Source organism: Saimiri boliviensis, chromosome 7 (assembly GCF_048565385.1).
Source record: "Saimiri boliviensis isolate mSaiBol1 chromosome 7, mSaiBol1.pri, whole genome shotgun sequence".
Classification (NCBI taxonomy): domain Eukaryota; kingdom Metazoa; phylum Chordata; class Mammalia; order Primates; family Cebidae; genus Saimiri; species Saimiri boliviensis.
In genome coordinates, this window is record NC_133455.1 from 29,075,177 (window position 1) to 29,102,783 (window position 27,607).

General features: G+C 42.3%; 2 protein-coding genes across 11 annotated transcripts in view; one reads left to right on the forward strand and one right to left on the reverse strand.

Moving 5' to 3' along the window:
* The window catches only part of HCFC2 (host cell factor C2), a 39,915-nt gene extending 35,319 nt beyond the window's left edge, over window positions 1-4,596 (reverse strand). The window contains exons 1-3 of one of the 2 annotated variants that reach the window (XM_074402309.1): window positions 4,508-4,596; window positions 2,493-2,641; window positions 246-406 (exon numbers count right to left, since the gene is read on the reverse strand). In XM_074402309.1, coding sequence (XP_074258410.1) covers window positions 246-406; window positions 2,493-2,537 — 206 coding nt within the window. In that variant the 5' untranslated portion in view covers window positions 2,538-2,641; window positions 4,508-4,596. Of the gene's footprint in view, window positions 1-245; window positions 407-2,492; window positions 2,642-4,111; window positions 4,287-4,507 lie in introns of those variants that run through there. The other variant, XM_074402308.1, reaches the window with a different exon arrangement.
* Window positions 4,597-4,620: 24 nt separating this feature from the next.
* Window positions 4,621-27,607, forward strand: part of GLT8D2 (glycosyltransferase 8 domain containing 2) — a 70,993-nt gene continuing 48,006 nt past the window's right edge. For 3 of the 9 annotated variants that reach the window (XM_074402312.1, XM_010340233.3, XM_010340236.3), the window contains exons 1-3: window positions 4,621-4,849; window positions 14,333-14,734; window positions 15,128-15,197. The gene's annotated coding sequence lies outside the window, so the exon portion shown is untranslated. The remainder of the gene's footprint in view (window positions 4,850-14,332; window positions 14,735-15,127; window positions 15,198-27,607) is intronic. The other 6 variants (XM_074402313.1, XM_003929628.4, XM_074402314.1 and 3 more) reach the window with 4 other exon arrangements.

A 27,607-nucleotide genomic window follows, 5' to 3' on the forward strand; every position in this document is an offset into this window, starting at 1 on the left:
GAAAAGACAGTTTTTTTTTTTTTTTTTCTTTTTTAACTCTAGTGCTTTCTGAAGAAAAGATACAGTTTTGAAAACAAATATGCTCCAGGGACTAAGGAAAACACAAACACACACAAATTTTTCTACTGTTAGGTTGAAATGCAAAAACCTAAGCATCATCCCTTTTAAAAATTAAAGATAGAAAAACTAAAATGTTCCTACTCTAAATCATAAAATAAGCATTTGGTCTGAAAGAGTCAGCATACCTGGGAACATTATTGTTTGAATCTTCACTTTCATTTGCCAGGCCACCAAACAAATAGCATTTGTTACCGTATAAAGAGAAGCTATGTCCAAGCCGAGGACAAGGAGGTAAACCAGAAGAAGGCGGATGGGGTTTCACCTTTTTCCATAACCAACGACTTGCCTTAAAAAAAAAAAAAAAGAGCACAAATACACTCAGACAAAATCAGGAAAACACTCTTATATTATATGTCAGTAGCACAACACTGTATCAATACATTTTAATTCAAATCCCATCAGAAGGCTCTAATATACTACTTTTGGGACAAATGACAAATAAGCAGCTAACTTCTGGAATTAAAATATATGTTCCAATAGACATTCAAGTTACTCTTCCTTTATTCACAGATTTCCACAATGGCAAACTAAGCATGTAATAATAAACACTAACAGTTCTAAAGTATTTTCCAAATGAAAAATAAAGTATTATACATAGCTTCAGGATTAAATATAATTTATATATTCCTACTTTCTAAAGTTACGTCATCCATGAATGGTGAATATTTTAACCTTTAAATAAATATAAAGCTCATTTAACAAATCAAATTCCAAAACTTATTTTCTAGCCATGGATGTTTTCTTTAGCTGAAATTATTTTTGCAATGAGTTGTTTGTAAACAGGTATAACCCATTCACGTCTGCTAATTAGATCAGGAAGAAAAGTCAACAAAGGCTATGACTTTTCTTTTCAAAGGCTATGAGTCTGGTTTAATAAAAGATTCAAATTTAAAAAGGTTATGGGAAACTGTTACTACTCTTTTGTGTATTGTCAAGGTAGAGGGGATAGTAATTATTAGTATGAGGGTAACAATTTTGTAAACAGTAAAGCTGTGGTTTTCAAAGTATAGCCTAGGGGCTGGGAATGGTGAATTTCCATATGTGGAAAGTTTTATTCAAAGTTGTGAATCTGTCAGTTAATGCTGATGCCAACTATTCCTCTGTGAGTCCTGCAGTACTTAAGAACTTTGGGCAGGGCACAGTAGCTCAACATCTGTAATCTCAGCACTTTGGGACGCCCAGGCAGGCAGATTACCTGAGGTCAGGAGTTCAAGATCAGCCTGGCCAAGATGGTGAAACTGAAAAAACAAAAATTAGCTGGGCAAGGTGGCAAGTGCCTGTAGTTACAGCTACTTGAGAGGCTGAGGCAGGATAATCACCTGAACCTGAAAGGCGGAGGTTGCAGTGAGCCAAGATTGCTCAGCTGCAGTCCAGCCTGGGTGACAGAGCAAGACTCCATCTCAAAACAAAATTAAAAAAAAAGAGCAAGACTCCCACTCAAAACAAAACAAAGAAAAGTACTCCCTAGAAACCAGGAGCATCAGCAGCTGGAAACTTGGTAGAAATGCAAATGCTCATGGCCCACTACTAACTCAAACTCTCCAGGTAGAACCCAGCAATCTGTTTTCACAGGTCTTCCAGGTGCTCCTGTTGCAGGCTAAAGTTTCTATTGCACTGAGATACAAAAACCTAAGTATACAATGTGTACAACTGGTGCTAAATAACAGAGATTTTGATGTTACAAATGTTAACACTGGGTATGGGGAAAAAGACTTGCCAAGAAACTTTGGCTTTTAAGTGAAGTGGAAACATTTTCTACAAAGCTATAAAATGTGAAGCTTACATTATCTGAACAATGTTAAAATGTGTTAAACAATGTTAATAATTTGAAATCTTTTTTTTTTTTTTTTTTAAAGCTAAAGCTAGCTCTTGTTGCTCAGGCTAGAGTACAATGGCACAATCTCAGCTCACTGCAGCCTCCACCTCCTGGGTTCAAGTGATTCTCCTGCCTCAGCCTCCAGAATAGCTGGAATTACCTACATATGCCACCTGCTAATTTTTTTGTTTGTTTTGAGATGGAGTCTTGCTCTTTTCTCCAGGCTGAAGTGCAGTGGCGTGATCTCGGCTCACTGCAACCTCTGTCTCCCAGATTCAAGTGATTCCCCTGCCTCAGCCTCCTGGGTAGCTGGGACTACAGGCGCACACCACCACACCCAGCTAATTTTTTGTATTTTAGCAGAGATGGGGTTTCTCCATGTTGGTCAGGCTGGTCTCAAACTCCTGACCTCAGATGATCCGCCCACCTCAGCCTCCCACAGTGCTGGGATTACAGATGTGAGCCACTGCACCTGGATAATTTTTCAATCTTTTGAAAAATTATGAGCAATATTATTATTAGAGCCTCAGAATGAAATAATATTAAATACACTTACTTGTAACTCATATAACTCATTGCTGTATCTTCCGTATTCAACCATTCCCCCAAATACTAATATTCTGGTGCCATCGCAGACAAATCCATGGGCAGCACAGCCTGGAGGGATATCTCCTCTAACAGCTGGGAGAAACCACTGATTCGTAGCTAGTTGCCAAAATAAAATTAAAACCGATTATAACAAACAACAGTTATCATATACTATCAGCAAGTACTTTATATGTCATCAACATCAGTGGGTCTCAATTAGGGATGATTCTGCCCACAGAAGACATTTGGTAATGTCTAGTAACATTTTTAGTTGGCATAACTGGAGGGGACTGTTACTGGCATCTAGTAGGTAGAGCAAGGATGCTGTCAAACATGTCTTACAATGCACAGGGCAATACAGGGTAGCTTCCCCTGACCTTGACAAAGAGTTACCTGGCCCAAAAGGTCAATAGCAGTGCTGTTGAAAAAACCCTTATCTGCATCATTTAATTCTCACAAAACCCCTGCTGGGTGAGTATAAAAATTTCCATTTCACAACTGAAAATTGTGAGGCTTAAAAAGGTTTAGTAACTTTAGCACTTATCCTGGGCAACTGTCAGAGCGGGATTCAAATCAAGTCTAATTTGTTCCAAAGCCAGGGTTTTCACACTAAGACCAAACTGTCATTCACTTTTTAACTTCATATGCTGGGGCGCTGGGAGGAGGAGAGGGTGGAAAAAATTCTTTCTCCGACTCCACTATTTTGTTAACCTTCAAATGATCACTGTGATTAAGTTGTTTAGTCAAAGAAAAGTTACCAGTTATGAAGTAGACCCCAAATTCCGTAACTGTCTGTACACCAAAAAGATTCCTTGTGACAGGCTGAGCATTTGCCGGGGCGGGGCGGGGGTATTAAATTTCAGTCTCCTTTCTATTTCACAGAGGTCCTCAAAGAGAGGGGCCTCCTGCCCAGGGGCACCCGTGATCTGCAGTGGTGCTCAAGCGATGACAGTCCTCTTTCCGAGGGCCGGTCCAGAAAGGCGCCCACACCCACCATGCAGACACAAGGCCGCCTCCCCGCGTCCCCGAGTCCCCGCCGGCCGAGAGCGCGGCCGGTAGGGGGGACCTGGACCGTTACCTGCCAGACACCTGGCTGGATCGGAGGCGACAGTGCCAGAAGGCCTCTCGTGTTCCCTCCTCATCCACTAGACTCTAGTGACTAGAGGGTCCTCCTTCTAAGGAAGGCAGGCAGGCAAAGACAGAAAAGGCCCCAAGGAACTTTGGTTTGGAGTGGTTTTGTTTTTTGACAGGGGCGAGATGCCGGGGAGCGGTCCGGGCGGTTGGACACGGTCTTCTGCCGCCTGGGCTGCCAGCCGGGCTGAGGCGGGGAAGTCCAGGACCGCCTGCCTTTAGACCGGTGCGCCCCGCTCGGGGTCCGTTGCGCCCCGGGGGCCCCGGAAATCCAGCGCTGCTGTCCGGGACGGAGCTGCGGGATCCGAGACGCCCGGCCGAGCCGCGCTACCCGCCGCCCGCCCGTGGAAGCAGTGACCGGGCAGTGACAGCTGTCAGGGCCGCGGCCGCCGCCTCGCCTCCCCTCCCCCTCCGCGGCTCCCGCAGGCGGGGCCGACCGGCCGCCGCCGCGCCTACCCGTGTTGTAGACGTGCAGCTCGTCCGCGATGCCCTCATTTCCCCCTCCAAAGATGATCATCAGCTCCCGGATGGCCACCGCTCGGTGTCCGTGCCGGGCGCGGGGAACCGGCCCCGTGAAGGAAGAAACCCGCCTCCAGTTGAGGAGGCTGGGAGCCGCCATCTTCCCAACCCCCGCCCCTCTGCCCACAATGCACCGCGCCCGCCTCAACCCGCTGCTCCCTGGGGAGGGTGGGGAGCCGCCTCCAGCTGTGCTGGGGTCACGTGACCGCGGGCACCGGGTGCCAGGCTGGAGGCCCGCGGGGAGGGTAGAGACGTCGGGGAAGGGGAGTCCTGACAGGGGAGCCCCGCCCCCGCCCCGGGCGACGTGGCCAGCGGCCACCCGGGGCAACGCACCTTAGGGTGGAAGGACGCTTCCCGCTGACCACGTCTCCAGTCCCCACCCACAGCCTCCCGCTCGGTATTTTGAGGAGAAGCCACAGCATCTTCCTTTACGTCCACTTTAGGATGTGTGGGCGAGGCAGTCCCACAAGCCACGTGAGAGAAGCTCGGGTGGAGGTGCGAAAAGCTGGGAGCGCAGGGCGGGACGCCGCAGGAGAGGGTGCGGGCCGCTGGCGCCGCTCCCGACAGTGACTGGGACCCGGGCAGGGAAGATCGCTGCAAAGCCTGCCGGGGCGAACCGAGGGCAGCCTTGCGGGGAGCCATGCCAGGAAGCCTGGAAACCGTGAGCCACGAGAGGTGTGTTTGGTTTGTTTGGCTTAGGCAGAGGAGAGATGGTTTGTAGTTTCTGCTTCATTGCTAGCTAACAAGTGAGGGCTGTCCACAGCCAGGCACGCCCTAAATGCCTCATGTGTATTAACTCATCTAATCCATCCAACAATCCGATGAGGTGGCTACTGTTATCTCCCTTTCATGAAAGGGGAAATGAGGCACAGGGCAGTAAAGTAATTTTCTGATGGACACAAAGGAAAGGGGTTGAAGAAAAAGATTGGGGCCAGGATTCAAACACAGGGCTTCTGGTTCCCGAACCCCCAAGCCTTTATACCATATACCATACTGCCCTGATAGCAGTCATATCCAACCATTATACCATACTGCCTCTGAGAGCAGTCATATGCAACTCTTTATTTTTATTTATTTTAGATAGGGTCTGGCTCTGTCACAGGAATACAGTAGCATGATCATAGCTCACTGCAAGCTCGAGCTCCTGGGCTCAAGTGATCCTCCTGCCTTGACTTCCCAAAGTGCTGGGACTACAGGCATGAGCCACCGCACCCAGCCAATGCAACGCTTAATAAGGCCTAGCTGCCCTGTGATTTGATCCTACACATAATCACACAAGTCCATTAGGAATAAAATTGTACTGTATATAGGATTTATGTCAAATGAGTACATTTTAGCTGCTCTTGCCCCAGAAACAAAAAATGGGTTGGTGGTAACTACGTGAAATGATGGATATGTTAATGTGCTTTACTATATCAACCTTGTGACTGTCTATATAAGCTGTCCCCAACTTTTTTGGCACTAGGGTCCGGTTTCGTGGAAGGCAGTTTTTCCATGGACTTGGCACAGACTTGTAGTTTCAAAGAGCTAGAAGAAAGATATTGAATGTTTCCAACATAAGCATCAATATTTGAGATGATAGACATGCTAATTGCAGTGCTCTGATCACTATACATTACATATATTGAAACATCACTACGTACTCCACAACTTCTGGAGTAGCTCAGATTGCAGCTATGCACCACCATGACTGGCTAATTTTTAGATTTTTTTTAGAGATGAGATTTCACCATGTTTCCCAGGCTAGTCTCAGGCAATCCTCCTGCCTCAGCCTCCCAAAGTACTGGGATTACAGGCATGAGCCACCGCACCCAGCCTCTTCTTCTCTTCTTGTAAATTCACTAGTTATATTGGATAAGGGCCCATCCTGATTTGATTATATCTGCAAATACCCCATATCCAAATAAGGTCATATTCACAAGTACAGTGGGTTAAGACTTCAGCGTATCTTTTGGGGGATATGCAATTCATCTATGACAAAGTACATAATCCAATGGGAAAGATATTTTAGTAGAGCAGTTTGGAGTAATCTCTCCTTGAGTGAGGCATCTGAAATAGGTCCCCATTTCACAATAAAGTACCTTCAATCTTTGAAACTATAAGAATAGAAACAATAACCTCGGAGAGCTTAGAGAAGGATTGGAAAATAGCACCCTGAAGAAGCCAGCATTGATGGGGTAAAGACAGGAGGAGGCACTCATGAAGGAAATAGAGAATAGGGAGCCAGAGATGTTAAAAGGGAACTTGATGAGGGTGATGTCAAAGAAGCCACAGGCAAAGAGAGTTTCATAGAGGCGGAAGCGGTAATCAAAGCCAAAAGCCATAGAGAGGTCAGGAAGAAGGGGAAGAAGAAGCAACCATTGGATTTGCAAATTAGGAGGTTAGTAGTGGCCTAGAATTAAAATGTTTTCAATGGAGAGGAAGGGAAATAAGCCAGAGAGAACTGAAGAATAAACGAGTTAGAAAGTGAAGATAACATGTGTAGTCTACCCTTTACAGAAACTTGGCCATGTAAAGAAAGAACAATGGCTGCAAAGGAGAGATAGGTACTGTGTAAATTGTTATTATTTTGGATGGTGAGACTTGAGCATTACTGTGGGCCCAGAAGAAGGATCTAGTTGGAAACGGAAAGGTTGGAATAGCACAACCAGCAATCATTTCCAACCTTCTCCTTGCCTGCCTCTCATTATTGAGGCTGTGAAGGAAAAACAAACAAGCAAAAAACAACAGATAAGCACTTTCCCAGACTACTGTACCCAGTCTCCTTCACGATGACTCCCAGTGTCTGCTCTCCTCTTCTTTTCAGTAACAGAATCTGGACTATTAGCTGGACGCATGACCATTCTAAATAAAAACTCATTTTCCAAACTTCTCTCAATTAGTTATGGCCTAAGGCTAAATGTTGACCTATGGGCTATAAGCAAAAGTAAAGTGTATAATTCCAGAATGTGTTCTGGAGGAGGGAAACTTCCTTTCCGTAGTCTTTTCTGCTGGCTGGAATGTAGATGTAATGGCTAGAGCTAGAGCAGCCATCTTGGACCATGAGCTGGAAGAAGCCTAATTTCCTGAGAACTTAGTGAAGTAGTGTAGGTCTACTAGAAATTACATCCCATATGGCAAGTAGGTCTGTTCAGAAAGAGCTGGGATTTGGTGGGTCAAGGTCCTGGAGGATCAGGAAAAGATGGACCCTGAAGTACTTGTATATTTACATGTATACCAGAGTTGAAAATATATATTAATTATCTATTATAGATCATATAAATATTATGTATTCTTTATGTATACAGGAATCCCTCTTTAGCCATGGTTTCAGCTACCCATAGTCAATGCAGTCTGAGAATATTAAATGGAAAATTCCAGAAATAAGCAATTTGTAAGTTTTAAATTGTGTACCATCCTGAGTCACATGATGAAGTCTTTCATTATCCTGCTCTTACCTGCCTGGGATGCGAATCATCCCTTTGTCCAGTGTTTCTATACCGTACATGCCACCTGCCCGTTAGTCACTTAGTAGCTGTCTTAGAGGTATATCGGATTTGGTATTATCTTTGGTTTTAGGCATCTTTGGGGCTCTTGGAATATATCCCCCTTGGCTAAGGGAGCATCTGTTATATTATAGAAAGCTCTATTGGATACTGCTCCTCTAGACTTTTTAGGCATATGTTAGAGAAGGTACTTTCATCTCTCACTACTTCCTCTCCTCTCTGCCCACTCCTCCATATCAAACATCCACCAGAGTCATATACCTGGACTGTTTCATGTAGGGGTTAAAATCATGGGCTTTAAGACCCTATAGGTTGTAGCTACTTAACTAGTTGTGTGGCCTTGGTCAAATTATTTATATCCTCTTGGAACCTCAGATTCTTTGTCTATAAAATGAGAATCCTAACAGCATCTACTTCTTAGGGTTAGTCAAAGGATTAAATGAGATAATATGGTTCCAAAGTGGCAGCATGGAAGCAAGCTGGCTTCACTCTCCCATAATGGAAAACCAAAAACTAATATTCAGCACTGAAATTATCACCAGGAATATCCCAGAACTCAAATATGAGAATGAGACAATTCCTGGGGCCACAGAGGTGTTTAAAAAATTCAGCAGATGGTAAAAAAAATCAGACTTCCATATCTATAATCCCCTCCCCACAATCTGCCAGGCACCAAGTGCATGAAAATTTCCCCCAACTCACAATCTGTACACTGTACAAAGCGAGATCAAGGTGGACAACCAGCTTCTCCACAATCTTGGGTTCCCTGGCAGAAGACTTGTCCCTATCTCAACCACTAGACACACTGGAGGTCCCTAAAGGAGAAATATCCCTGAGAACAGCCAGAGACAAAGGGGAGAGGTGGGACTACCATCCCAGCCCTGGAAACTCTGCTGTGTAATTTGACAAAAAGAGATGGAGATGCCAAATCAGAGTGCTGTTCAGTAGCACCACACTGTAGGGGGTTAGGTCCATAGGTCCCCTGGACACTGAATCCCTAGCCAGCCTTCCCATACTACTGGGATATCCCCCATTAAGGACCAGGGGCACTGATTATTAGAATGGAGGCAAACCTGGGTTTCATCACCATCTAGTGCTGAAAATGGGACAGCGACCTAGCAAGGGTGAAAAAAAAGAAATCAGTAGGTCAATGAAATAATACATGTAAAGTACAGCCAGTCTTCACACTACATGATAGCACTGTTCTGTAAAAATGACTATGCAAGCCAACACCCTTCAAAGTGATCTTAATTATCATGGGAAAAATTACCATTGTTTTGTGATCTTTAAGATCTTTTTTGTCAAAATATTAAGAACTCTTACTGTTGGTTATAAATATATAGAGAAATGAAAAAATTAGTAAACCTAATATTTCTTTATTAAGTCATAATTTAAAACAGAAATGTTGAGAATTAACGTGTTTTATTTCTTTGCATAAAACTTATCATTAGTAGTTTAAACCATGCTTATCACCTTCTTCTTGTCATATAGCTTACTATACGGAGTAAGCATCTTTTCTATGCTGTGGTAAATTGTCATACTTCTTTCTAAAGGTTTTTTTAAAATTTTTTTGAGACAGGGTCTCTGTTATCTGGGTTGGAGTATAGTGGCATGATCACAGCTCACCACAACCTTGACCTCCCAGGCTCAAGCGATTCTTGAGTAGTTGGGACCATAGGTGCGTCACCTGGCTACCTCAGCCTCCTGAGTAGTTGGGACCATAGGTTCATACACCTGGCTAACTTTTTTAGTTTTTTAAGGTCTCCCTATGTTGCTCAGGCTGGTCTTGAACTCCTAAGCTCAAGCAGTCCTCTTGCCTCAGCCTCCAAAAGTGCTGGGGATTACAGGTGTGAGCCACCATGTCCAGCCTCCTTTCTAAGTTTTCCTTTGTGCTTTCAATGTTGTGAGATATATTTGAGAGTTTCTTTAATGTAAATTTTTTGCTCATTTCACCTTCTGGAACATCTTCATCCTTTTCCTTACTACTTCCTTCCTTATTTGTATTCATAAGTTTACCTTTGCTAAGTCTCTCTGGATGCTGATCTGGAGTTGAATAGTGGTAATGTCAACATTCCCATAGCCACCCATATCTTCTATAACTCCACTGATTTTTAATTTGAACTTCACTCCTACAATTATCACTTTTTGTTTCTTTGCTTCATTTTATCTTTATTGGCAAATTCTATTGTCCATTTTTAAAATGTCACATGGAGATAAGGAGGCAGCACAACTGCATACTTTGCTGTCTGTGTATAACTGAATAACTGATGTCCAGTGACCAGTCACCAGCAGACTACAAATGAAATGATATGCTTGGTCACTGATCATGGTGTGCATCTATTATTTGCATAGTAATTTTGTGGACTGAAAACCTGGAAGCAAAGCTTGTATTTATGCAATTACTCACAGTTAATATACTGTGGTAACTGAAATTTAAACTGTGTCATTGGGGGACTTGTGTTATGTAACTAAATGGTGCTGGTTGAAATCTGTGCTGTGCTGTTGCCATGCCAAGCAAGGACTGTGCTATACTTATGCAATGCCTGTCCTGTAGTTAGCATTTAATAAGTAATATTTTGTTTTATTTCTATCATTATCATTATTTCATTGTATTTTTACCGTTTCTATTCCTCCTCCTGAGCTGCAGGTCAAAAAGTCAACCCTAGAGTGAGAATCTGGTGCTGGAGGTGGCAGACAGTCCTCTGTTTTCAGCCAAAAGTATAAATTGCAATGTCTTTAATCTCAATTGAGGACTCAGGCCAAGGGCCAAAGGCTTATTGCCAGAGGTCTGAGAAGAGGTTCTGGGGAGTGCTAGCAAGTGGGCATAACTCGATAGCAGAGATCCTGGGCAGGGACTGTTGCTGAGGTGAGGGAAGCAGATGGTGTCTGAGAGGTCTGTTTACAAATTGCAGGGCTCCAGCCATGGGTCTTGGCTGAAGCTACGGCCAAAGCATAGAGAGGGCAGCTGGCAAGAGCAAGGCAGGGCTCCAGGCTAGATAGAACCTAACCTACTTGCCAGAACAGGGAACTGGGCCAAGGAAGAAAAACAATTACAGCATACGAGAGAGAGGGAACTCAAGTGCAAGACTCAGGTGCTGGAGCAATTGCTGCAGCTCAGGGAGTAGCAGATGAGAGCAAGAGCACTGAAGCTCAGGGCAACAAGAAGATGACCTGCACCTGAACCACACCAGGCAAACGAGAGGGAATTGCTCCTGCTATGGTAATCTCTGCCCCATATGTGTGATCTTGGAGCCCAGCCATGGGGGGACAAATGTGACAAACAGACTTGTCAGCCTGACCCAATGTAGTAATTCATCTACTACTATTGAAGACTTCTTCCTTTCCTCCCAGGCAACCTTATCAGCTTTAATAGATTATATCTAAGGTCTTATCTAAAAGTAATATACCCAGTCAAGACAGACCCAGTTATCAAGAAGAAATAAACATCGGACCTTCAACGAATAAGAAATAAACATGGAATAATAATGACTCAGATACCTGTTTTGTTGACAAATGATACCACAAATATAAAATGCATGTGAAATGCATACATATTGTTGGGGTTGCACTCAGGCATGTAACTAAATCTAACCAAAGTTACTTGACCACATAAGGGTTTATTTTCCTCACATAGCAAGATTTTCCATAAGTAGTTAGTTCAGGGCTGCTGTGGTGATTCTGTGTGCCATCTTTAGCATAAACCAGGCTGCAGAATGACATAGTGCCAGGGACCCTATTCATGTCATGCAGGGATATTTTCCATTTACTTCTATAGATCTACTCTCCACTCTTCAACCTATTCAGTGTCCTGAGGAGAGGCTGACCTACATAGATTATAGAACTTGAGCACCTTGCCCTCTGACTTCTAGTTGGATTTGGCCAATGGAAGGCCTGCTGCACCTGACGGCACATAATTCCGGAAGGGCAGTGGGAAACCCTGAGCCAGGAGTGGTTATCTTATTTTCACTCGTGTGTGCAGTGAGTACTTAGAGCATAGTATGCTGTGCTGCCCCTGAAACTTCTGACTTCCCAGAGGTGCCCAATGTTTCAGCTAAAAAAAGTTTAGCTAAATGTTTGAATAGTGTTGTGCTTTAAAATAAGGCACAACTTTCTGAGCATGGTGGTGTATGACTGAAGTCCCAGCTACTCAGGAGACTGAGGAGAAAGGCCCAGGAGTTTAAGTCCTCTAAAAAATAATAATAATTAATAAATAAAATAAAGTACAAAATGCTAGGAGTAGAGAGAAGAGGAGTGGCATAATGTCAAGCCTCTCTAGGAGAATAGACATACTTGCTGGATTCTGTGAGGACTTATAAGGGTAGATAAGGGATCACGAATGCAGTCAATAATTCTGCACAAGCAGCAGTATGATGCTGAAGGATGACCAGTGTGAATGCCACTTAACCCTACTGTTGCAGCCCCAGATCCTAGTATTTGAAACATGTCTCAAGAAGGAAACACTTAAGAAGTGCTGAATAAGAATTTCAACCCTGGCTTCATCATTAAATTGCTTTGGGAACTTGGGCTTTAATTTGCTCAAAGCCTCAGTTTGCTCATCTGTAAACTGGGGCAAATAACATCTGCTCAACTTACCTGCCAGAAATGTGTATGACTAAAAAGAAATAGAAGATATGAAAATGCCTTGGCTATATTCAAAGTTCTATATATGGAAGATATTCAGGATCCTCCCATCTTCAAAGTTTATGTCTGAGAAACCCCTATTAAATCCTTTATAATGGAATTGCTCAATATAGTAGCCACTAGCCACATTGACTATTGAGTACTTAAATGTGTCTAGTGCAACTGAGGAACTGAATTTTTAGTTTTATTTAAATGTAACTAATTTTAATTGAAAATGATACTTTATTCAGTTACTGGAAAACTTTTAAGTACACTTGGAGCAATGTGGATTTGTAAATTGACTTTTTTCCCAGTGTTTTTTCTAATTTTTAAAATTGATACATAATAGACATACAAATTTTGGGTGTACATTCAAACATTTAATATTAATACATTCATATAATTTGTAAAGATCAAATCAGTGTAATTGGGATCTTCATTACCTAAAATGAATCTACTTTTTAAATGGTAAATTTTATAAAATCTAAATATATGTGAAGTGTTTCTGTTTAAATTTAGTGTGTGAACTGAGAAGTGCTGCAAGTGTAAAATACACACCAAATTTCAAAGACTTAGTTAAAAAAAAAACACTGGGAAGGGTAGGAGAAAGGGAGTGATAGGGAGAGATTTGTTAAAGGTTATTAAAGTCTAGCTAGATAGGAGGCATTGTGTTCTATATGGCTGTAGTATGGCCATAGTTAATAGTAATATGTAGTTTCAAAGAGCTAGAAGAAAGATATTGAATGTTTCCAACATAAGCATCAATATTTGAGATGATAGATATGCTAATTGCAGTGTTCTGATCACTATACATTATATATATTGAAACATCACTATGTACCCCACAAATACGTACAATTATTATATGAATATATATCAATTAAAACAAATTAGATTTAAAAACAAAACAAAGAGAATATAAAACATCTTTTTAATACTGTTTTATAATATGTGTTGAAAGAATAACATCTTGTATATATTAGGCAAAATAAAATATATCCATAAGATATATTTTACCTCTTTGTGCTTTTTTCTTAATGTGGCTACTAGAAAATTTAAAATTATAGCCAGGTGCAGTGGTGTGCACCTGTAGTCCCAGCTACTCAGGAGGTTCAGATGGGAGGATCGCCTGAGGCTTGGAGCTCATGGCTGCAATGAGCTGTGATCATGCCACTGCACTCCAGCCTGAATGACAAAACAAGTCCCTGTCTCTTTATTAAAAAAAAAAAAAAAAAGTAAAATTGGCCAGGCGTGGTGTTCTACACCTGCAATCCCCGCACTTTGGAAGACTGAGGCAGGCAGATCTCCTGAGGTCAGTAGTTCAAGACCAGCCTGGCCAACATGGTGAAACCCCATCTCTACTAAAAATAATACAAAAATTAACTGGGTGTGGTGGTGGGTGCTTGTAATCCTAGCTACTTAGGAGGCTAAGGCGAGGAGAATTGCTTGAACTGGGGAGTCGGAGGTTACAGTGAGCCGAGATTGCACCACTGCACTCCAGCCTGGGTAACAGAGTGAGACGCCATCTAAAAAAAAAAAAACTAAAATTACAGTGTGGCTTGCATTTTGTTTCTGTTTGAGAGCACTACTTTAGAAAGACACAGCGAGCATGGGGATCCTTATATCCTTATAGGAATTAGGAATAGGGGCCTTTGCAGAAATAAATTCTGTGATCCCAGACAAAGTAATGGTACCATCTCCTGAGTTAGAGAACCCATGGCAGAAATACAGAACAGTGTGGATTGCTGTTGAGGTCAGCTCCCAGCTCCCTCCTGATTCCTCTCTGATTCGTCTTTTGTTCAGGCACAAAAACACTCCATCTTGAAACTTTTTTCATTATTGCCTTGGTAGAAGGAGACCACAGTTGTTTCCTGGGTTTTGATTTGGGGATAACAGCATTTCAATGACTGGATTTCATGAGAAGCTAGTGGTAAATCAGTATGAACTTTATTTTTCATTTGAGTTCTTTCAAAGTTTGCCTTTGACCCAACGTGTGGTAGAAAGTCACTCTGCAAGCATTTGCTCTTCTCTGGTTTTCTGTCTTTTCCTCCAGAACAGCGTTGTTTTGTTTTAATGTTTTGCACGTAGCCAGAGGAAGTCTGGCGCATCCGAGCCGGCCAGCTGAGCACATCTGGAAGTGGTTTCTGGGACCGCCCCTCTCTGCCAGCGCAACTCCTAGGTTCCCAGCAGCTTCGCACAGAGGTGGAAGAAACCCAAGCCGCTCCAAAGTCAACGCAAGCAAAGGGGGGTGCGAGTCGGGGAGGAATATTCTTTTGGAAACGTAATATTGGCCTTGGGGCTCTCCAGCCCTTTGGGACTTCCAATGGGATCTTAGAAGCAGCCGATGCAGCGTGAGGGCAGCAGCCCAAGGCCAGCCACGATTCGAATTCGAATGCTCTGCCTTGCAGCTCTTCTGGACCGAGGAGCCTAAAGCCCTTCCCTCACCATTCAGCAGGTAAATAGAGAAATTTACAAGCAGAGTGCATTTGTTCCGTTTTACCCTGGCCAGTCTGCTGCAGTTCTTTATTCTGCTCCAGACCCAAGAAAGTAAATCAGAGGTGTCAGATTGCCCCACACGAACTTCGTCTTCAGAAATTTCCTAGTCGGTATTTGTAGCATTCCAGTGGAGCCCTTTTCGGCCATTTCCATGTGTAATATTTTTCACAGCCTGGGCTGCTTTTCCGGACCTGGGTTTCTCCTCCTTCTCCCCACGAATACTGTAATTTACTATTTGTATCAAATTTTAAAGATAGAAATCAGCAGTTAGGGCACGGATGAATGCTAGCCGTTAGTGAAGGTATGTTCTGAGCCGCAATTAATTTAACTGAGCTGTGATTCATGTTTTCAGAATCTGTCTTAGGAAGCTGTTCTCAGGATCTCCACCCCCTCAGAAAGAACTGGCCATTGTGGAAATCTAAGTGAGTCTTATTGTAAATACAGTAGTCATGGTGTTTGTGTTGAAATGCTTTTTAAATATTTAAAAAGTATCTTACATTTACTTTATGAGCAAGTGTCACACATTGGATAAGCCTGATATAGCCTAATATATAATTTATGAAATAAGAATAGTTAGCATGAGAGTTTAAAAAAAAAGTGAGAGAGAGAGAGAGAAAGAGAGAGAGAAAGAAAGAAAACATGGTGATATCTGAACATCTGGATGTGCTTTGGAAAAAAATCAGCCCTCTCATTGTTTGGCCCTGTGCCCCCAAATATCCAAAGTGATATTAGTTCGTTTTTGTCTTTTCCTTTTCTTCCAAATGTTTTGATGTTGCACTTCTGTGTAATATCTTTTTTATATTACATAATGGAATTCCAGTTCTGCCTTTAATGCACTTAGAAGTGGAGCTGTGCAATGAAGTGGTAAGAACATGGACTCTGGGTCAGGCTTACAGGACTGAATCTATGTGCTGCCTCTTATACACCTTCTAAGCTTGACTCCGGGTGATTTGTTTAACTTGCATGCATGCTAGTTCCTCATCCATAAAATGGAAATTAAATGGCATAATGTCTATAAAGGACATAATACAGGATCTGCAAAGTAGTGAGGCCCCAGGAAAGGTTAGCTTCTCTGATGGTGCTGATGATGGCAATGGTGATGACAAAAGTGACCATGTACCCTGTGTTTGGCAACACCTCTACTTTTGACACATGGTTCCCTCTGACAGTTCAGTCGTCCAAGTGTTCCTCATATCCTCAAATGCCATCTTTCCAGGGCTTTGCTTTGTTCCTTCAAATACCTCTCTCTCTTTCTTTTTCTCATTCTGTCTTTCAGTATTTCTTCTTTGTGCTTCCTCTTTCCTTGTTGAGAGAAAGTGAGGTTCATTAAGCCACAGCCCTCATAGTTTTCATTTCCAGTTCCTAAGAAACATGATTCTAAATCCTTTTTAATTTTAGTATTTTCCAAAAAATGTTCTGAAAAACATAGTCCCATGGGAAATTCTGTGAACTATATTACCCTCTTAGAGATCTCAAGGCATAATAGCATTTTAAAGATCCCGAGAAGTCCTATAGTAGAGAAATCCTCTTAAGGTTGTTTATCACAACGATTTCCAAACAGTTGATCCCTCAACCACTTGACCACATAACATAAATTAACATTTCTAGGAGCGCACTCTGAGATGTGCTATTCAGGCCACACTGCTGTTTTCATTTTGGGTCTTATGGACATCCTATTACATACCTTCCCTGGAGCTTATCCAAGGGAATATCTTGTTTTTCCTTCTCAAGTTAAGGACATAAGATTATCATGTGCGTTGTACTGGTATATAGAAAATCTGGCCTAAAGTGGAGATCAGAGGTCAGCAAACTTTTTCTGCAGCAGGCCTGATGATAACCCATATGGTTTCTGTGTCAACTGTTCGTATAGTATTGAAACAGCCATAAAGAAAACAAAAAATAAGCATGGGCCATGTTCTAACAAAACTTCATTTACAAAAACTAGTGTCAGGCACGATTTGACCTGAGGTCATTGTTTGCTGACCCTTGATCTAAAGGCCTTTAGTGAAAGGATTTCTCATGCCAGCACAGGAGAAAGCAAGACAAATTCTTTATAAACCGAAGACTATCTTGTCCTGCTCCCCTAGTGCTATGGTCTGAATGTTTGTGTACCCCTCAAAATTAGTATGTTGAAAGTCCAACCCCAAGGTGATAATATGAGGAAGTAGGGCCTTTTGGGAGGTCGTTAGGTCATGAGGGCATCATCAATGGGATTAGTGCCCTTATAAAATAGGCCTAATGGCTGGTCACGGTGACTCAAGCCTGTAATCCCAGCACTTTGGGAGGCTGAGGTGGGCAGATAACAGGGTCAAGAGATCGAGACCATACTGGCTAACGGTGAAATTCCATCTCTACTAAAAATACAAAAATTAGCTGGGCACGTACCTGTAGTCCCAACTACTTGAGAGGCTGAGGCAGGAGTGAACTGAGATCACACCATTGCACTCCAGTCTGGTGATAGAGTAAGACTCTGTCTCAAAAAAAGAAAAAAAATAGGCCTAAGAGAGCTGGTTCACCCCTCCCACCATGGAGGACACAGCTAGAACATGCTTTCTATAAACCAGAAATAGGTCCTTAGCAGTCACTGAATCTGCTAGCACCTTGATCTTGGGCTTCCCAGCTTCCAGAACTATAAGAAATAAAGTTTTGTTGTTTAGAAACCAGTCAGTTTGGGCAGGCATGATGGCTCATGCCTGTAATCACAGCACTTTGGGAGGCTAAGGTGGGAGGATCTCTTGAGGCCAGGAGCTCAAAACCAGACTTGGCAACATAGCAAGACTGTCTCTACAAAAAATTTTTTTAATTAGCTGGACTTGATGGTGGTGTATGCCTGTAGTCCCAGCTACTTGGGAGAATGAGGTGAGAGGATTGCTTGAGCCCAGGAATTTGAGGCTGTCGTAAGCTATAATCATGCCTGGATGATAGTAAGACCCTGTCCAGAAAAAAAAAAAAAAGAAAAAAAAAACCCACCCAGTTAAGGGTATTTTGTTGCAGCTGAGTGAATGGAGTAAGGCACTTCTTCTATGTATCTTGGTGGATCTTGAGTAAACATTTCATGTATAGCAAAAAGTTAAAAGGCAAGAGATATTTTTGTTAGAGGCTAGACTCCTGGGTCCTAATTTTATCCTTTCTCTTTCCTTCAGTGAACCCTTACTCTTGTCCTCTGTTAAATATGTTCTATGCATTTGAGAACTTCAAGGTGAAAGTCTTACGAGTTAACTCAGAGAGATATGTCAGTTGCTTGACATTGTTAGCAGCTATAGCAATGGAAGTGGTTGGCTGTAGTAACTATCAAGGTGGTTAAGAATGTGAACTCTTGGGAGGCCGAGGTGGGTGAATCACAAGGTCAAGAGATAGAGACCATCCTGGCCAACATGGTGAAACCCCATCTCTGCTAAAAAAAAAATACAAAAATTAGCTGGGCATGGTGGCGCACGCCTGTAGTCCCAGCTACTTGGGAGGCTGAGGCAGGAGAATTGCTTGAACCTGGGAGGCGGAGGTTGCAGTGAGCCGAGATTGCACCACTGCACTCCAGTCTGGTGCCTGGCAACAGAGCAAGACTCTGTCTCAAAAAAAAAAAAAAAACCAAAAACACAAAAAAAAGAATGTGAACTCAGAGCCAGGCTGCCTGCGTGTGAATCTTAGCTCTGACACTCATTACTTGTGTGACCCTTGGCAGCTCTCTTAATTCTCTGAGCCTCAGTTTTCTCACCTGTGTATTGGAATAATACCCTTAAGGAGTTGTGATAATCAGTGAATTAATATTTGTAAAAGTCTTAGAACAATGCCTGGCATATAGAATTGCTACATAAGTGTTAAAACAATGGTAAGTAATACTTATGTAGCAATTTGCTTTATAATATGCAGTACGATCCCATTTTACAGATAGGATTTTGTAAGTCACCCACAATTACATAGCTAATAAATGTGACAGCACTGGGATTCACAGTCAGCTCTGTCTGAGGATAAAGCCCATATTTCCACTAACATACACAGCTCTCATATTTAAGTCATTCAACAGTACTTTTAGGAACCCCCCTTTTATCTTCCCTTTTGATTCACAGATCATTTCCTATTACTCCTACCTGTACCCATGACAGACATGACTAATCAATCACAGCACTCTCTTTTTCTTTCTTTCTTTTTTTTTTTTTTTTTTTTTTAACTGGCATTAGATTTCTTTTCAATCTAGCAATTCCAATAGGCCATACCAGCTGATCAGAGCTACCATGTAAAATGAAACATAGTGGCTCTGATTTTTGGAGTATTTTTCTGAAGAGCCTTTCCCACTTTGCCTTTTGTTCCAAGGCAGAGCTAATACCCTTAGTCACTGCCAGGTCTCAAAAGATTCTTTCCAGTTTTGGCCATGTGCCTAAAGTCTTTAGCATTTGGTAAAACAGTTCCCCATGCAAAGTCTTCAGGGACTTATTTTTTAACTTACAGGCCTCTTCTCATGCCCAGAACACCTCTCTGAGCTCTCCTTTTCTTCCTACTCACAGGTCCTAGAGCCTCAACCTTTCTTTCCTCCTCTCTTTGAAGATGCCACTGCCTACTGCTTTGCCTGCTCTGTGGTGGCTCCCAGATCCATCTCTCTGTCTGTCCTGAAGACAGGTTTGCAGGCAATTTCATGTTAAAGGTTTAGCTATTGATTACCACAGAGAAACCACACACGGAAGTCACTCAGGCTAGGAAAGCTCACAGAGGTGCAGGGGGCACAGCTCTGGGGCTCCTTGTTGTGATGGTAGCAGGTAGGTTGAGAAGACAACCAGAGCCCTCTGCTTTTATTCCTGGAATGGGACTGTGAACAGTTCCCCTCCTTCTGGCTGACCTCTTTATTCCTGGGACTGAAGAGCAGAGCAACAAGAGCCTCTTCCCTTTTCTTTCTCTCTCCTGATTCTCATTGGTTCAACATACATTTATTGAGTTCCTCTCTTGGGGCAAGATAGGTAGATGGAGGTGAGGAAGCCACAGTCCCTGTCTTTGATGGTCTGTCTGGTGGTTTAGCAGAGGAGACAGGCACACCACAGTATTAGACTACAGTCTGGTTAGGCTGGGTGTGGTGGCTCATGCCTGTAATCCCCGTATTTGGGAGGCCGAGGCAGCAGATCACTTGAGGTCAGGAGTTTGAGATTAGCCAGGCCAGCATGGTGAAATTCCTGTCTCTACCAAAAATACAAAAAAATATCCAGGTGTGGTGATGCATGTCTGTAGTCCAGCTACTTGGGAGGCTGAGGCACAAGAATTACTTGAACCTGGGAGGTAGAAGTTGCCAGTGAGCCAAGATCATGCCACTGCACTCCAGCTTGGGTGACAGAGCAAGACTCCATTTCAGAAAAAAAAAAACAAAAAAATTCTGGTGAGTGCAGGGATAGGAATGGAGACCAGGGGAGAACCCAGGCAGGGCAATCAGGTGAGGCCTCCTGGAAGAGGCAGAAGGAACTTAACCTTCTGTAGCAGTTTCCAGTGAAAGGCTTTAGTCAAGAAAGGAGCACTCAGAGTTGTGTTTTAATCATTCAATACAATTCTGCTTGGCAACTGGCTTGTATGATTTAAAAAAAAATTAATGCCATCAAAAAAAGGCAGTGGGCATGGAGTGGGGCTGATCAGGAGTAAAAAAAACTTTAAAAATCTATAAAAGACAATATTTAAATAATGGAGTAAACTTGAATATGGACTGCTTACTGGATGTTATTAATGTGATTTTTCTTACGTGTAATAGTGGCATTGAGGATATATAGGAGAACGTCATTCTTTTAAAGATAGATATGCTAGGCCAGGCACTGTGGCTCAACACCTGTAATCCCAACACTTTGGGAGCCCAAGGCAGGTGGATCACGAGGTCAGGAGATCGTGACCATCCTGACCAACATGGTGAAACCCCATCTCTACTAAAATACAGGTGTGGCACGCACCAATAGTCCCAGCTGCTTGGGAGGTTGAGGCAGGGGAATCGCTTGAACGCAGGAGGTGAAGGTTGCAGTGAGCCACGATCACGTCACTGCACTCCAGCCTGGCAACAGAGAGAGATTCTGTCTCAAAAAATAATAATAATGAAAGAAAATAAAGATAGGAATGCTGAAATATTTAGGGGGAGAAGTGTCATGATGTCTACAACTTCCAAAAATATATATGTACATATGAAGTTCAATTAAGCAAATATGTCAACATGTTAGCAACTGGTGGATCTGGTGAAAGGTATATGGGTATTCATTCTTCCAGCTGTTCAGCTGACTTGAAATATTTCAAGCAAAAAAAAAAAAAAAAAAAAAAAAAAAAAAAAAAAAAAAAGAAGAAGAAGAAGAAAGAAAAAGGAAATCGAACCAAAAATGAAGGCTGCTCAAGCTGCATATGTGTTTAAAATGAACTTGATGTGATTATCAAACAACAAAATAGTCACTATGGCCATTAGACCAGTGATGGATTTAGGAAGGGGAGGGTACAGAATTCTAAAGGCAGGAAGGAAGGCTAGGTGGGAGGTTATTGCAGAGGTGTAATTAGTAGGACTCAGAGATTGCAGGAGGAATTAGGAGGGAGAAGTTGAAGAGGAATCTGAGAACCCTGGAGAAGGAGTTTCTGTAGAGGAGGTGCTTATTTCAGTTGTGAATGTGGGGAGGTTTGAGATACTTGTGCACCATCCTGAGGACAGGGTTGTATATTCATCTCTTCAGTCCATAAATGTTTTCTGAGGGCTTATATTGCCAGGCACTTGTCTAGATGCTGGGTATATGGCAATGAATGAAACAGAATTCCTTGCCTTCATGGGGTGTATAATCTATCATTTGGAGGGCAGACAGTAAACTGGCGATGAGCAAGCAGTCTGTTGAAAGATGGCAATTGCTGAGGGGATGGAATTTGTGCATTGTTGGGGTTAGGGGCTTTTGACTAAGAGACTGAGGGATGTGAGCTATGTAGATATCTGGGAAGAGCATTCCAGGTAGCAGGAATATCATGTGGCAAGCCTCCGAGGCAGGAGGCTGCCTGGCAAGGAGGCCAGCATGATCTGTGAGACCTTATGGAAGGATGCTATAATGACTTTGGATTTTCCTCTGAGAGAGACAGGAAGGCCTTGGAAGGTTTTGAACAGAGCACAGCACAATGTGACTCATATTTTCACAGGCTCACTCTGGCTGCTTTGTTGAAAGTCAACTGAAGGGAGACAAAGGCAGAATAAGATAGTCAAAGACTAATGTGTCAGGGTAGAGCCACAGAAGGTGGTAAAAATGAAAGTAGAACTGACAAGATTTGCTGTCAGTCCACATGGGAATGAGAAACACAGAGGGGTCAAGGAAACACCAAGCTGATTTTTTGTGGAGCAGTTTAAAAAATGGAGTCATGGCTGGATGCAGTGGCTCACACTTGTAATCCCAGAACTGTGGGAGGCCAAAACAGGTGGATCACCTGAGGTCGGGAGTTCAAAATCAGCCTGGCCAATATGGCAAAAGTCTGTCTCTATTAAAAATACAAAAATTGGCCAGGCACGGTGGCTCGCGCCTGTAATCCCAGCAGTTTGGGAGGCCAAGGCAGGCGGATTATGAGGTCAGGAGTTCAAGACCATCCTGGCCAACATGGTGAAACCCTGTCTCTATTAAAAATAGAAATATTAGCTGGGTATGGTGGCACACGCCTGTAGTCCCAGCTACTTGGGAGGCTGAGGCAGGAGAATCGCTTGAATCCAGGAGGCGTTCAGTGAGCCGAGATCATGCTATTGCACTCCAACTTGGTGACAGAGCAAGACTCAGTTTCAAAAAAAGGTAAGAAAGAAAGAAACACAAAAATTAGCTAATTAGGCAGGTGTAGTGATAAGCACCTATAATCCGAGCTACTCAGGAGGCTGAGGCAGGAGACTTGCTTGAATTCAGGAGGTGGAGGTTGCTGTGAGCCAAGATTGCGCCACTGCACTCCAGCTTGAGTAACAGAGCAAAAGTCTGTCTCAAAAATGAAAATAAAAACAAAATGGAGTCAGCATGAACTAATTTGGGGAAGATTATGGGAAGGACGTGTTTTGGGGGAAATATCCGAGGCTCAGTTTTGGACACGTGGCTGCCTTCAAGTAGAGATGCCAAGTGGCATCCGGAGTCTGGAATCCATGTGAGAGGTCTGGCCTGGAGACAGAAATTTGGGAGTTGTCAGCATATAAATGATATTTAAAGCCAGGAGACAGGATGAAGCCTCCTAAGGAGGGAGTTCAGAGAAAGAAGAGAAGAAATAGAGGACTGGGTGCTAAGGTGTTCCAACATTTAGATGTTCAGGAGTTAAGAATAATCAGTGACAGAGACTGAGAATGAGCAGTCAGAAAGGTGGAGGAAAAGCAGGTGAGCAGAGTTCCCAGGGCCACGAACAGGAAGCACGTACAGGAGGAGAAAGCAGGCACGTTGTCTGCACCTCACATGCACCCTGCCTCCGTCCTAGTGAGGAGCGAGTCCTGTGGTGCAGTTCTCTGAATGCTGGGATCTTGTTTGCCAGAATATGTTCTCCCAGACTCTGCCACAGACATTCCAATTTCTCTTGGCTCTAGATCTCTGCCTTTTACTCTAACCCAAGCTTGTCCAACCCGTGGCCCACAGGCTGCATGTGGTCCTAGACAGCTGTGGATACAGCCCAACATAAATTTGTCAACTTTCTTAAAACATTAGGAGATTTGTGTGTGTGTGTGATTTTTTTGTTTGTTTGTTTTTGTTTAGCTCATCAGCTATGGTTCGTGTTAGTGTATTTTATGTGTGGCTCAAGATAGTTCTTCTTCTAATATGGTCCAGGGAAGCCAGAAGATCGGACACCCCACACTACATGTTCTTAAGCTGTCCAGCATCACTTCCTTGGTTCTCCAGTTCTCCATCACTGACTTCCTATCAGTTTTCTACCTCTTCACAACTCTGATCCCTCACTCAATTCCCCACAATCAGCTGTCCCCAGGACTTCAGTTCTGCAAACATTTCTTGAGCACCTATTTAATCTACTGCAATGTCTTTGACTTCAAGTACCAGAAACATCAATTTACAGCAGCTTAAACACATAGGTTGATTTTTCTCACATAAGAAGTTTGGAGGAGGTATGTCAATATTCAGCAGTTCAGTGACTAAGAGCTGACCATTCTGTGGAGCTCTTGACTTCTCCTTCATGGTCTCAAGTGGTTGCCCAGCTCCAGCCATTATGGCCCCATCCAAGGCAAGAGGAAGGGGGAGTTGACAGTTCATCCAGAAAGGAAAAGCTTTCTCAGATGTTCCCATAGACTTCCTCTTAAGTCTCTGAGCATCAGATCTATATAATGTGGCTACTACTAGCAAAGAAGGCTGGTGAAATCTTTATTGGATTTTCCTGTCTCTCTTATGGAAAACAAGCAAAGGAGAAAAGGATGGGAAGAGCTGTTGGATCAGCCAGCTATCAAGGCTGCCACAGTACCAACTGCCAAATGCTTGCCAATAATTGGAAATACAGAAATGATTAATGTAGTACCCATCCTGTCCCTGGAGCTTGCATTCTAGTAAGGAAGCATAGGAATGAATGGAGTACCTTGGTGTGGTTTGGTGGAGACCAGGAGCCTTTCCTGACCCCCATGGTCTAGGTCAGGTGCCCCTCCTTGGTGCTAAAACAATACCCTATGCTTACATTTACCAAGGTTCTAAGCATACTGCATTGCCATTGTATATTTACTGGTGTCTTCCTCTCCCTTTCCCCAAATATGGACTAACTGGGAACTTATCTTTGAATCTCTAGTGCCTGGGTGTCTGGTATATTTGTAAAGATTGAGTAAATGTTTGTTGAATGAATAAATGAAATGCCAAGGGAGCTACCCTAATTACCTTCTTGTCCTAGTTTGGGCCCTTATCCCCTTTTAGCTCTTTTTTTTTTTTTTTTTTTTTTTTTTTTTTTTTTTTTTTTTGAGAAAGACTCTCACTTTGTGACCCAGGCTGGAGTGCAGCGGTGCAATCTCAGTTCACTGCAACCTCCACCTCCCAGGTTCAAGCGATTCTCCTGTCTCAGCCTCCCGAGAGCAGGGATTACGGGTGTGTGCCACCACACCTAGCTAATTTTTGTATTTTTAGTAGAAATGATGTTTCACCATTTTGGCTAGGCTGGTCTTGAATTCCTGACCTCAAGTAATCTGCCCACCAAGGCCTCCCAAAGTGCTGGGATTATAGGTATGAGCCACTGAGCCCGGCCCCTTCTTACCTTTTTTAGCTGGTTAACTCATACTTACATTCTAATAGCAAAATCTCTAACACCTTGCCAGAAAACAATGCTGATTCCCCAATCACTTTTTTTAATGTTAAAAAATATATTTATTCTCATATTCAGTAGAACTCTCGGCTTACAAATTTATGGCCAGTAAAGTTATATTACAGCATCTAAAAAGCTAAAAAAGTACCTTATGTACTCCAGTCTCATAGTACTTAGAAAATGAGATGCTTAATTTTTCAATTTGTTGTTTTTTATTTCAAAGAGATGTATAGTTAATCTGACTCATTTGAATAACAGTAAGTGAACTGGAGATGCTGTTATCAAAGATAGCAATTTTACAGGAATAAATAATTTTTAAGGAAGTAACCATGTTCTTTTTTTTAATGGCGCGATCTCGGCTCACTGCAACCTCCGTCTCCTGGGTTCAAGCAATTCTCCTGCCTGAGTAGCTGGGATTACAGGCACGTGCCACCATGCCCAGCTCATTTTTGTATTTTTAGTAGAGACAGGGTTTCACCATGTTGACCAGGATGGTCTCGATCTCTCGACCTCGTGATCCACCCGCCTCAGCCTCCCAAAGTGCTGGGATTACAGGCTTGAGCCACCGCGCCCGGCCCCATGTTCTTATAATATTGTCTAAATAATTAAAATGACATAAAGTGATAAGAACGTTTTATCAAATATTGGTTTTTAAAATAAGTGGGGGTCTTTTTGGTTTGTTTTCTTTAGCTTTATTGAGGTATAATTGACAAATAAAAAAATTTATATATTCAGCCAACTATGGTGGCTTATGCCTGTAATCTCAGTGCTTTGGGAGACCGAGGTGGGAGGCTATATAGAGCCCAGGAGTTCAAGGTTACAATGAGCTGTGATTGCACTTGCACTCCAGCCTGAGTGACAATCCTGTCTCTGAAAAATAAAAAAAATACACACACACATATATATATATATATATATATATATAAATAAATATAGACACACACACTCACCTATATATACACACACACATATACATATTCAAAGAGTACAATGTTTTAATATACACATTGTGAAATGATTACACAATCAAGCTGATTAACAAATCCATCACTCTCATAGTTACCTTTTGTGTATGTGTGGTGAGAACTCTTAAGATCTACTCTCATAGCAGATTACAAGCATATAATACATTATTAGCAATAATAGTCAATGCTGTGCATCAGGTCTCCAGAACTTGTTCATCTTATAACTGCAAGCTTATACCCTTTGATAAACATTTCCCCACTTCCCCACCTCTCTGTCCCTGGTAACCACCCTCTACTCTCTGTTTATGTAAGTTCAACTTGGTAGATTTCTCATGGACGTGAAATCATGCAGTATTTATTTTTCTTTGCCTGGCTTATTTCACTTGGCATGATATCTTCCAGGTTCACCCATATTGTCACAAATGGCATGAATTTCTTCTTTTCTAAGATGAAATAATATTTTATTTTGTGTGTATATATGTCTACACACACACATACTCATATATACCACATTTCTTTATCCATTTATCCACTGATGGACACAGATTAATTCTATATCTTGGTTATTCTGAATAGTGCTGCAGGCTGGGTGTGGTGGCTCATGTCTCTAATCCCAGCACCTTGGGAGGCCAAGGTGGGCTGATCACCTGAGGTCAGGAGTTCAAGACCAGCCTGGCCAACATGGTGAAACCCCATCTCTACTAAAAATATACAAAAATTAGCTGGGCGTGGTGGCGTGCCTCTGTAATTCCAGCTACTCAGGAGGCTGAGGTTGAAGAATCACTTGAACCCAAGAGGCAAAGGTTGCAGTGAATGGAGATCACACCACTGCATTCCAGCATGGGTGATGACAGAGCAAGACTCCATCTCAAAAATAATAATAAAATAAAATAAAAATAAATAGTGCTGCAATGAACATGGGTGTGCAGATACACCTTTGATACTGATTTTCTTTCCTTTGGATATATACCCCAAAGTAGAATAGCTGCATCATATGGTAGTTCTATTTTTAATTTTTTGACAGACCTCCATATTGTTTTCCATAATGGCTATACTAATTTACATTTCCACTAGCAATGTACAAGGGTTCCCTTTTCTCTACATCCTCACCAATACTTGTTATCTTTGGACTTTTTGATAATACCCATTCTAATAGATGTGAAGTGATATCCCATTGTGGTTTTGATTGAATTTCCTTGATTATTAGTGATATTAAGTATCTTTTAATATACCTGTTGGCCATTCCTATGCCTTCTTTTGAGAAATGTCTGAATGTTCTAATTCTTTGCCCATTTTTAAATCAGGTGTTTTTTTTTTTTTTTTTTTTTTTTTTTGCTATTGAGTTGTATGAGTTCTTTGTATATTTTGGATATTAACTTCTTATCAGATATATGGTTTGTAAACAATCACTCCCGTTCTACAGATTGTTTTTTCATTTTATTGATTGCTCCTTTGCAGTGCAGAAACTTTTTAGTTTGGTGTAGCCCCACTTGTTTGTTTTGCTTTTGTTGACTGTGCTTTTGGTGTCATATTCAAAAAATCATTGCCAAGACCAATGCCATGGAGCTTTCCCCGTTTTCTTCTAGCTTTACAGTTTCACATCTTAAATACTTAATTATTATTCAATTAATAGTTAATACAATTAATATTTA